Raw genomic sequence first — 12,078 nt, forward strand, 5'->3', positions numbered from 1 at the left:
TCTGTCTCACTGGCTGTCTCACTGTCTGTCACACTGTCTGTCTCACTGTCTGTCTCACTGTCTGTCTCACTGTCTGTCTCACTGTCTGTCACACTGTCTGTCTCACTGTCTGTCACACTGTCTGTCTCACTGTCTGTCACACTGTCTGTCTCACTGGCTGTCTCACTGTCTGTCTCACTGTCTGTCACACTGTCTGTCACACTGGCTGTCTCACTGTCTGTCTCACTGTCTGTCTCACTGTCTGTCTCACTGTCTGTCACACTGTCTGTCTCACTGTCTGTCTCACTGACTGTCTCACTGTCTGTCACACTGGCTGTCACACTGTCTGTCACACTGTCTGTCTCACTGGCTGTCACACTGGCTGTCACACTGTCTGTCACTGTCTGTCTCACTGTCTGTCTCACTGGCTGTCTCACTGTCTGTCACACTGGCTGTCACACTGTCTGTCACACTGTCTGTCTCACTGGCTGTCACACTGGCTGTCACACTGGCTGTCACACTGTCTGTCTCACTGTCTGTCTCACTGGCTGTCTCACTGTCTGTCACACTGTCTGTCTCACTGTCTGTCTCACTGTCTGTCTCACTGTCTGTCTCACTGTCTGTCACACTGTCTGTCTCACTGTCTGTCACACTGTCTGTCTCACTGTCTGTCTCACTGTCTGTCTCACTGGCTGTCTCACTGTCTGTCTCACTGTCTGTCACACTGTCTGTCACACTGGCTGTCTCACTGTCTGTCTCACTGTCTGTCTCACTGTCTGTCTCACTGTCTGTCACACTGTCTGTCTCACTGTCTGTCTCACTGTCTGTCACACTGTCTGTCTCACTGTCTGTCACACTGTCTGTCTCACTGTCTGTCTCACTGTCTGTCTCACTGTCTGTCTCACTGGCTGTCTCACTGTCTGTCTCACTGGCTGTCTCACTGGCTGTCTCACTGTCTGTCTCACTGTCTGTCTCACTGTCTGTCTCACTGTCTGTCTCACTGTCTGTCTCACTGTCTGTCTCACTGTCTGTCTCACTGTCTGTCTCACTGTCTGTCTCACTGTCTGTCACACTGTCTGTCTCACTGTCTGTCTCACTGTCTGTCTCACTGTCTGTCACACTGTCTGTCTCACTGTCTGTCTCACTGTCTGTCTCACTGTCTGTCTCACTGTCTGTCACACTGTCTGTCTCACTGTCTGTCTCACTGTCTGTCTCACTGTCTGTCACACTGTCCATCTCACTGTCCGTCTCACTCTCTGTCACACTGTCTGTCTCACTGTCTGTCTCACTGGCTGTCTCACTGTCTGTCTCACTGTCTGTCTCACTGTCTGTCTCACTGTCTGTCACACTGTCTGTCTCACTGTCTGTCACACTGTCTGTCTCACTGTCTGTCTCACTGTCTGTCACACTGTCTGTCTCACTGGCTGTCTCACTGTCTGTCTCACTGTCTGTCTCACTGTCTGTCTCACTGTCTGTCTCACTGTCTGTCACACTGTCTGTCTCACTGTCTGTCTCACTGTCTGTCTCACTGTCTGTCTCACTGTCTGTCACACTGTCTGTCTCACTGGCTGTCTCACTGTCTGTCTCACTGTCTGTCTCACTGTCTGTCTCACTGTCTATCTCACTGTCTGTCACACTGTCTGTCACACTGTCTGTCTCACTGTCTGTCACACTGTCTGTCTCACTGTCTGTCACACTGTCTGTCTCACTGTCTGTCTCACTGTCCGTCACACTGTCTGTCACACTGTCTGTCTCACTGTCTGTCTCACTGTCTGTCTCACTGGCTGTCTCACTGTCTGTCTCACTGTCTGTCTCACTGTCTGTCACACTGTCTGTCACACTGTCTGTCTCACTGTCTGTCTCACTGTCTATCTCACTGTCTGTCTCACTGTCTGTCTCACTGTCTGTCACACTGTCTGTCACACTGTCTGTCTCACTGTCTGTCCCACTGTCTGTCTCACTGTCTGTCACACTGTCTGTCTCACTGTCTGTCTCACTGTCTGTCTCACTGTCTATCTCACTGTCTGTCACACTGTCTGTCACACTGTCTGTCTCACTGTCTGTCTCACTGTCTGTCTCACTGTCTGTCTCACTGGCTGTCACACTGTCTGTCTCACTGTCTGTCTCACTGTCTGTCTCACTGTCTATCTCACTGTCTGTCACACTGTCTGTCACACTGTCTGTCTCACTGTCTGTCACACTGTCTGTCTCACTGTCTGTCACACTGTCTGTCACACTGTCTGTCTCACTGTCTGTCTCACTGTCCGTCTCACTGTCCGTCACACTGTCTGTCACACTGTCTGTCTCACTGTCTGTCTCACTGTCTGTCTCACTGTCTGTCTCACTATGTGTCTCACTGTCTGTCAAACTGTCTGTCTCACTGTCTGTCACACTGTCTGTCTCACTGTCTGTCTCACTGTCTGTCACACTGTCTGTCTCACTGTCTGTCTCACTGTCTGTCACACTGTCTGTCACACTGTCTGTCTCACTGTCTGTCTCACTGTCTGTCTCACTGTCTGTCTCACTGTCTGTCAAACTGTCTGTCTCACTGTCTGTCACACTGTCTGTCTCACTGTCTGTCACACTGTCTGTCTCACTGTTTGTCTCACTGTTTGTCTCACTGTCTGTCTCACTGTCTGTCTCACTGTCTGTCACGCTGTCTGTCTCACTGTCTGTCACACTTTCGGTCTCACTATGTGTCTCACTGTCTGTCTCACTGTCTGTCTCACTGTCTGTCTCACTGTCTGTCTCACTGTCTGTCACACTGTCCGTCTCACAGTCTGTCTCACTGTTTGTCACACTGTTTGTCACACTGTCTGTCACACTGTCTGTCTCACTGTCTGTCTCACTGTCTGTCACACTGTCTGTCACACTGTCTGTCACACTGTCTGTCTCACTGTCTGTCTCACTGTCTGTCTCACTGTCTGTCTCACTGTTTGTCTCACTGTCTGTCTCACTGTCTGTCTCACTGTCTGTCACACTGTCTGTCTCACTGTCTGTCTCACTGTCTGTCTCACTATGTGTCCCACTGTCTGTCTCACTGTCTGTCTCACTGTTTGTCTCACTGTCTGTCACACTGTCTGTCACACTGTCCGTCTCACTGTCTGTCTCACTGTCTGTCTCACTGTCTGTCACACTGTCTGTCTCACTGTCTGTCTCACTGTCTGTCACACTGTCTGTCTCACTGTCTGTCTCACTGTCTGTCTCACTGTCTGTCTCACTGTTTGTCTCACTGTCTGTATCACTGTCTGTATCACTGTCTGTCTCACTGTCTGTCTCACTGTCTGTCTCACTATGTGTCTCACTGTCTGTCTCACTGTCTGTCTCACTGTCTGTCTCACTGTCTGTCACACTGTCTGTCTCACGGTCTGTCACACTGTCTGTCTCACTGTCTGTCTCACTATGTGTCTCACTGTCTGTCTCACTGTCTGTCTCAGTGTCTGTCTCAATGTCTGTCTCACTGTCTGTCTCACTGTCTGTCTCACTGTGTGTCTCACTATGTGTCTCACTATGTGTCTCACTGTCTGTCTCACTGTCTGTCTCACTGTCTGTCTCACTGTCTGTCTCAGTCTGTCTCACTATGTGTCTCACTATGTTTCTCACTGTCTGTCTCACTGTCTGTCTCACTATGTGTCTCACTATGTTTCTCACTGTCTGTCTCACTGTTTGTCTCACTGTCTGTCTCACTGTCTGTCTCACTGTCTTTCTCACTGTTTGTCACACTGTCTGTCTCACTGTCTCTCACTGTCTGTCTCACTGTCTGTCTCACTGTCTGTCTCACTGTCTGTCTCACTATGTGTCTCACTATGTTTCTCACTGTCTGTCTCACTGTCTGTCTCACTATGTGTCTCACTATGTTTCTCACTGTCTGTCTCACTGTCTGTCTCACTGTCTGTCTCACCGTCTGTCTCACTGTTTGTCTCACTATGTGTCTCACTATGTTTCTCACTGTCTGTCTCACTGTTTGTCTCACTGTCTGTCTCACTGTCTGTCACTATGTCTATCTCACTGTCTGTCTCACTCTCTGTTGAGAAGTATAGGTAATTTAGGGCTCAGGAAGCTGTCTCTATTGCCATCTCTTCTGTCTCACTCTCTGTTGAGAAGTGTAGGTAATATAGTGCTCAGGAAGCTGTATCTCACTGTCTGTCTCACTCTCTGTTGAGAAGTATAGGTAATATAGGGCTCAGGGAAGCTCTATCTCTCACTGTCTGTCTCACTGTCTGTTGAGAAGTATAGGTAATATAGGGCTAAGCTCTATCTCACTGTCTGTCTCACTCTCTGTTGAGAAGTATAGGTAGTATAGGGCTCAGGAAGCTGTATCTCACTGTCTGTCTCACTCTCTGTTGAGAAGTATAGGTAGTATAGGGCTCAGGAAGCTGTCTCTGCTGCCATCTCTTCTGTCCCGCTACAGCACTGTGCTCCCAGTTCACCCCGACAAGCTGACATAGTAACAGTGTAGTAATAGTGTAGTAACAGTGTAGTAACAGTGTAGTAACAGTACAGTGACAGTGTAATAGCAGTTTAGTAGCAGTGTAGTAGCAGTGTAGTAACAGTGTAGTAACAGTGTAGTAACAGTGTACTAACAGTGTAGTAATAGTGTACTAACAGTGTAGTAACAGTGTAGTAACAGTGTAGTAACAGTGTAGTAACAGTACAGTGACAGTGTAATAGCAGTTTAGTAGCAGTGTAGTAGCAGTGTAATAACAGTGTAGTAACAGTACAGTGACAGTGTAATAGCAGTTTAGTAGCAGTGTAGTAGCAGTGTAATAACAGTGTAGTAACAGTACAGTGACAGTGTAATAGCAGTTTAGTAGCAGTGTAGTAACAGTGTAGTAACAGTGTAATAACAGTGTAGTAACAGTGTAATAACAGTGTAGTAACGGTGTAGTAGCAGTGTAGTAACAGTGTAGTAACAGTGCAGTGACAGTGTAATAGCAGTTTAGTAGCAGTGTAGTAACAGTGTAGTAATAATGTAGTAACGGTGTAGTAGCAGTGTAGTAACAGTGTACTAACAGTGTAGTAATAGTGTAGTAACTGTGTAGTAGCAGTGTAGTAGCAGTGTAGTAGCAGTGGAGTAGCAGTCTAGTAACAGTCTAGTAATAGTGTAGTAGCAGTGTAGTAGCAGTGTAGTAGCAGTGTAGTAGCAGTCTAGTAACAGTCTAGTAATAGTGTAGTAGCAGTGTAGTAACAGTGTAGTAACAGTGTAGTAACAGTCTAGTAACAGTCTAGTAATAGTGTAGTAACAGTTTCCTGCTCCTCTCTCCTCTCTAGGGGCCAGTATTCAGTATGAGCGTATGGATGGGGACGTGACCATGAGGTGTGGCTCTCTGGACAGCGATGCCAGCGTGACATGGAAGGTAAACGGGACGGACGTGAAGGCACACCACCGGGAGGAGGGGTCGAGACTCATACTGATGGAGGTGGACCTCTCAAACAACGGACTCTACAGCTGCTTTCAGAACCCCAATGGAGAACGACGGGACCAGATCAACCTGCGCATCGGAAGTAAGTTTGAATGACCATCATTTCCCTCTCTCTTTCTCTGCACATGGGCAGTGAGTTCTAATGACCATCATTTCCCTCTCTCTTTCTCTGCACATGGGCAGTGAGTTCTAATGACCATCATTTCCCTCTCTCTTTCTCTGCACATGGGCAGTGAGTTCTAATGACCATCATTTCCCTCTCTCTTTCTCTGCACATGGGCAGTGAGTTCTAATGACCATCATTTCCCTCTCTCTTTCTCTGCACATGGGCAGTGAGTTCTACTGACCATCATTTCCCTCTCTCTTTCTCTGCACATGGGCAGTGAGTTCTAATGACCATCATTTCCCTCTCTCTTTCTCTGCACATGGGCAGTGAGTTCTAATGACCATAATTTCCCTCTCTCTTTCTCTGCACATGGGCAGTGAGTTCTAATGACCATAATTTCCCTCTCTCTTTCTCTGCACATGGGCAGTGAGTTCTAATGACCATCATTTCCCTCTCTCTTTCTCTGCACATGGGCAGTGAGTTCTACTGACCATCATTTCCCTCTCTCTTTCTCTGCACATGGGCAGTGAGTTCTACTGACCATCATTTCCCTCTCTCTTTCTCTGCACATGGGCAGTGAGTTCTAATGACCATAATTTCCCTCTCTCTTTCTCTGCACATGGGCAGTGAGTTCTAATGACCATAATTTCCCTCTCTCTTTCTCTGCACATGGGCAGTGAGTTCTAATTACCATAATTTCCCTCTCTCTTTCTCTGCACATGGGCAGTGAGTTCTAATGCTCTCTCGCTCTCTCCTTCCCTCTCTCCCTCCCGCCATTGGCAGTGATTTGTAGTAATGAGAATCTTCTCTTTTCTCAGTCTCTCTCTCTCTGCTCTAAATAGTGAGAGATGTTCTCTCTGTGACCTGTGGTTGGTCTGTGTTGGTCTGTCTATTCTATGACCAGGCATCCTGGCTCTGACACACTCACAGCAGTCTGGCGCTGTTTCACACCTGAACAGCTTGTCTGGATGCACCCAGCTGAGTATTTTCAGACCCTCATTAATAACAATAGATGACATCTTCTGACACTCCCTCCATCCCTTTCACCCTCCCTCCCATTACCCCTCCATCCCTTTCTCCCATTACCCCTCCATCCCTTTCACCCTCCCTCCCATTACCCCTCCATCCCTTTCTCCCATTACCCCTCCATCCCTTTCACCCTCCCTCCCATTACCCCTCCATCCCTTTTACTCCTCCCTCTCCCATTACTCCATCCCTTTCATTACCCCTCCATCCCTTTCACCCTCCCTCCCATTACCCCTCCATCCCTTTCACCCTCCCTCCCATTACCCCTCCATCCCTTTCACCCTCCCTCCCATTACCCCTCCATCCCATCTCCCATTCCCTTTCACCCCCCTCCCATCCCCTTTCACCCTCCCTCCCATTACCCCTCCATCCCTTTCACCCTCCCTCCCATTACCCCCCCATTACCCCTCCATCCCTTTCACCCTCCCTCCCATTCTCCCATTACCCCTCCATCCCTTTCACCCTCCCTCCCATTACCCCTCCATCCCTTTCACCCTCCCTCCCATTACCCCTCCATCCCTTTCACCCTCCCATTACCCCTCCATCCCTTTCACCCTCCCTCCCATTACCCCTCCATCCCTTTACCCCTCCCTCCCATTACCCCTCCATCCCTTTCACCCTCCCTCCCATTACCCCTCCATCCCTTTCACCCTCCCTCCCATTCTCCCAATACCCCTCCATCCCTTTCACCCTCCCCATCCCTTCCCTTTTACCCTCCCTCCCATTCTCCCATTACCCCTCCATCCCTTTCACCCTCCCTCCCATTACCCTCCATCCCTTTCACCCTCCCTCCCATTACCCCTCCATCCCTTTCACCCTCCCTCCCATTCTCCCATTACCCCTCCATCCCTTTCACCCTCCCTCCCATTCTCCCATTACCCTCCATCCCTTTCACCCTCCCTCCCATTCTCCCATTACCCCTCCATCCCTTTTACCCTCCCCCATTCTCCCATTACCCCTCCATCCCCCTCCCTCCCATTCTCCCATTACCCCTCCATCCCTTTCACCCTCCCTCCCATTCTCCCATTACCCTCCATCCCTTTCACCCTCCCTCCCATTACCCCTCCATCCCTTTCACCCTCCCTCCCATTACCCCTCCATCCCTTTCACCCTCCCTCCCATTCTCCCATTACCCCTCCATCCCTTTCACCCTCCCTCCCATTCTCCCATTACCCCTCCATCCCTTTCACCCTCCCTCCCATTCTCCCATTACCCTCCATCAATTCACCCTCCTCCCATTACCCCTCCCATCCCCTTTCCCATTACCCCTCCCTCCCATTCTCCCATTACCCCTCCATCCCTTTCACCCTCCCTCCCATTCTCCCATTACCCCTCCATCCCTTTCACCCTCCCTCCCATTACCCCTCCATCCCTTTCACCCTCCCTCCCATTCTCCCATTACCCCTCCATCCCTTTTACCCTCCCTCCCATTCTCCCATTACCCCTCCATCCCTTTTACCCTCCCTCCCATTCTCCCATTACCCCTCCATCCCTTTTACCCTCCCTCCCATTCTCCCATTACCCCTCCATCCCTTTCACCCTCCCTCCCATTCTCCCATTACCCCTCCATCCCTTTCACCCTCCCTCCCATTCTCCCATTACCCCTCCATCCCTTTCACCCTCCCTCCCCATTCTCCCATTACCCCTCCATCCCTTTCACCCTCCCTCCCATTCTCCCATTACCCCTCCATCCCTTTCACCCTCCCTCCCATTCTCCCATTACCCCTCCATCCCTTTCACCCTCCCTCCCATTCTCCCATTACCCCTCCATCCCTTTCACCCTCCCTCCCATTACCCCTCCATCCCTTTCACCCTCCCTCCCATTCTCCCATTACCCCTCCATCCCTTTCACCCTCCCTCCCATTACCCCTCCATCCCTTTCACCCTCCCTCCCATTCTCCCATTACCCCTCCATCCCTTTCACCCTCCCTCCCATTACCCCTCCATCCCTTTCACCCTCCCTCCCATTCTCCCATTACCCCTCCATCCCTTTTACCCTCCCTCCCATTCTCCCATTACCCCTCCATCCCTTTCACCCTCCCTCCCATTCTCCCATTACCCCTCCATCCCTTTCACCCTCCCTCCCATTACCCCTCCATCCCTTTCACCCTCCCTCCCATTACCCCCTCCATCCCTTTTACCCTCCCTCCTATTCTCCCATTACCCTCCATCCCTTTTACCCTCCCTCCTATTCTCCCATTACCCCTCCATCCCTTTTACCCTCCCTCCCATCCCCTCCATCCCTTTCTCCCATTACCCCTCCATCCCTTTCACCTCCCTCCCATTCTCTCATTACCCCTCCATCCCTTTCACCCTCCCTCCCATTCTCCCATTACCCCTCCATCCCTTTCACCCTCCCTCCCATTCTCCCATTACCCCTCCATCCCTTTCACCCTCCCTCCCATTACCCCTCCATCCCTTTCACCCTCCCTCCCATTCTCCCATTAATCAAATCAAATGTATTTATATAGCCCTTCGTACATCAGCTGATATCTCAAAGTGCTGTACAGAAACCCAGCCGAAAACCCCAAACAGCAAGCAATGCAGGTGTAGAAGCATGGTGGCTAGGAAAAACTCCCTAGAAAGGCCAAAACCTAGGAAGAAACCTAGAGACGAACCAGGCTATGTGGGGTGGCCAGTCCTCTTCTGGCTGTGCCGGGTGGAGATTATAACAGAACATGGCCAAGATGTTCAAATGTTCATAAATGACAAGCATGGTCGAATAATAACAAGGCAGAACAGTTGAAACTGGAGCAGCAGCACAGTCAGGTGGACCGGGGACAGCAAGGAGTCATCATGTCAGGTAGTCCTGGGGCACGGTCCTAGGGCTCAGGTCCTCCGAGAGAGAGAAAGAAAGAGAGAATTAGAGAGAGCATATGTGGGGTGGCCAGTCCTCTTCTGACTGTGCCGGGTGGAGATTATAACAGAACATGGCCAAGATGTTCAAATGTTCATAAATGACCAGCATGGTCGAATAATAGTAAGGCAGAACAGTTGAAACTGGAGCAGCAGCATGGCCAGGTGGACTGGGGACAGCAAGGAGTCATCATGTCAGGTAGTCCTGGGGCATGGTCCTAGGGCTCAGGTCCTCCGAGAGAGAGAAAGAAAGAAGGAGAGAATTAGAACGCACACTTAGATTCACACAGACATTTACATTTACATTTAAGTCATTTAGCAGACGCTCTTATCCAGAGCGACTTACAAATTGGTGCATTCACCTTATGACATCCAGTAGAATAGTCACTTTACAATAGTGCATCTAAATCTTAAAGGGGGGTGAGAAGGATTACTTATCCTATCCTAGGTATTCCTTAAAGAGGTGGGGTTTCAGGTGTCTCCGGAAGGTGGTGATTGACTCCGCTGTCCTGGCGTCGTGAGAGCGTTTGTTCCACCATTGGGGGGCCAGAGCAGCGAACAGTTTTGACTGGGCTGAGCGGGAACTGTACTTCCTCAGTGGTAGGGAGGCGAGTAGGCCAGAGGTGGATGAACGCAGTGCCCTTGTTTGGGTGTAGGGCCTGATCAGAGCCTGGAGGTACTGAGGTGCCGTTCCCCTCACAGCTCCGTAGGCAAGCACCATGGTCTTGTAGCAGATGCGAGCTTCAACTGGAAGCCAGTGGAGAGAGCGGAGGAGCGGGGTGACGTGAGAGAACTTGGGAAGGTTGAACACCAGACGGGCTGCGGCGTTCTGGATGAGTTGTAGGGGTTTAATGGCACAGGCAGGGAGCCCAGCCAACAGCGAGTTGCAGTAGTCCAGACGGGACTACTGCAGGACACTGAATAGGACAGGAGAAGTACTCCAGGGGGGCGCCAACCCAGACAGGATGACCACAACAGTGAATCAACCCACTCAGGTGACGCACCCCCTGCAGGGACGGCATGAGAGAGCCCCAGTAAGCCAGTGACTCAGCCCCTGTAATAGGGTTAGAGGCAGAGAATCCCAGTGGAAAGAGGGGAACTGGCCAGGCAGAGACAGCAAGGGCGGTTCGTTGCTCCAGAGCCTTTCCGTTCACCCTCCCACTCCTGGGCCAGACTACACTCAATCATATGACCCACTGAAGAGATGAGTCTTCAGTAAAGACTTAAAGGTTGAGACCGAGTTTGCTTCTCTGACATGGGTAGGCAGACCGTTCCATAAAAATGGAGCTCTATAGGAGAAAGCCCTGCCTCCAGCTGTTGGCTTAGAAATTCTAGGGACAATTAGGAGGCCTGCTTCTTGTGACCTACGTACGTGTAGGTATGTACGGCAGGACCAAATCAGAGAGATAAGTAGGAGCAAGCCCATGTAATGCTTTGTAGGTTAGCAGTAAAACCTTAATCAGCCATTGCCTTGACAGGAAGCCAGTGTAGGGAGGCTAACACTGGAGTAATATGATTTTGGTTCTAGTCAGGATTCTAGCAGCCGTATTTAGCACTAACTGAAGTTTATTTAGTGCTTTATCCGGGCTGCCGGAAAGTAGAACATTGCAGTAGTCTAACCTAGAAGTGACAAAAGCATGGATTAATTTTTCTGCATCATTTTTGGACAGAAAGTTTCTGATTTTTGCAATATTACGTAGATGGAAAAAAGCTGTCCTCAAAATGGTCTTGATATGTTCTTCAAAAGAGAGATCAGGGTCCAGAGTAACGCCGAGGTCCTTCACAGTTTTATTTGAGACGACTGTACAACCATTAAGATTAATTGTCAGATTCAACAGAAGATCTCTTTGTTTCTTGGGACCTAGAACAAGCATCTCTGTTTTGTCCGAGTTTAATAGTAGAAAGTTTGCAGCCATCCACTTCCTTATTACTGAAACACATGCTTCTAGCGAGGGCAATTTTGGGGCTTCACCATGTTTCATTGAAATGTACAGCTGTGTGTCATCCGCATAGCAGTGAAAGTTAACATTATGTTTTCGAATAACATCCCCAAGAGGTAAAATGTATAGTGAAAACAATAGTGGTCCTAAAACGGAACCTTGAGGAACACCGAAATTTACAGTTGATTTGTCAGAGGACAAACCATTCACAGAGACAAACTGATATCTTTCCGACAGATAAGATCTAAACCAGGCCAGAACATGTCCGTGTAGACCAATTTGGGTTTCCAATCTCTCCAAAAGAATGTGGAGATCGATGGTATCAAAAGCAGCACTAAGATCTAGGAGCACGAGGACAAATGCAGAGACTCGGTCAGATGCCATTAAAATGTAATTTACCACCTTCACAAGTGCCGTCTCGGTGCTATGATGGGGTCTAAAACCAGACTGAAGCATTTCGTATACATTGTTTGTCTTCAGGAAAGCAGTGAGTTGCTGCGCAACAGCCTTCTCTAAAAAATAATTTGAGAGGAATGGAAGATTCGATATAGGCCGATAGTTTTTTATATTTTCTGGGTCAAGGTTGGGCTTTTTCAAGAGAGGCTTTATTACTGCCACTTTTAGTGAGTTTGGTACACATCCAGTGGATAGAGAGCCATTTATTATGTTCAACATAGGAGGGCCAAGCACAGGAAGCAGCTCTTTCAGTAGTTTAGTTGGAATAGGGTCCAGTATGCAGCTTGAAGGT

The 12,078-nt window shown here is 49.4% G+C and overlaps 1 protein-coding gene across 1 annotated transcript in view; it reads left to right on the forward strand.

Annotated features, from left to right (window-relative positions):
- LOC118377883 (ciliary neurotrophic factor receptor subunit alpha-like) overlaps window positions 1–12,078 on the forward strand; it is a 255,118-nt gene that overhangs the window by 32,632 nt on the left and 210,408 nt on the right. Inside the window, exon 2 of the mRNA XM_052526010.1 lies at window positions 5,251–5,484. Within this exon, the coding sequence (XP_052381970.1) occupies window positions 5,251–5,484 (234 nt within the window). The remainder of the gene's footprint in view (window positions 1–5,250; window positions 5,485–12,078) is intronic.

Source organism: Oncorhynchus keta, chromosome 9 (genome assembly GCF_023373465.1).
Source record: "Oncorhynchus keta strain PuntledgeMale-10-30-2019 chromosome 9, Oket_V2, whole genome shotgun sequence".
Classification (NCBI taxonomy): domain Eukaryota; kingdom Metazoa; phylum Chordata; class Actinopteri; order Salmoniformes; family Salmonidae; genus Oncorhynchus; species Oncorhynchus keta.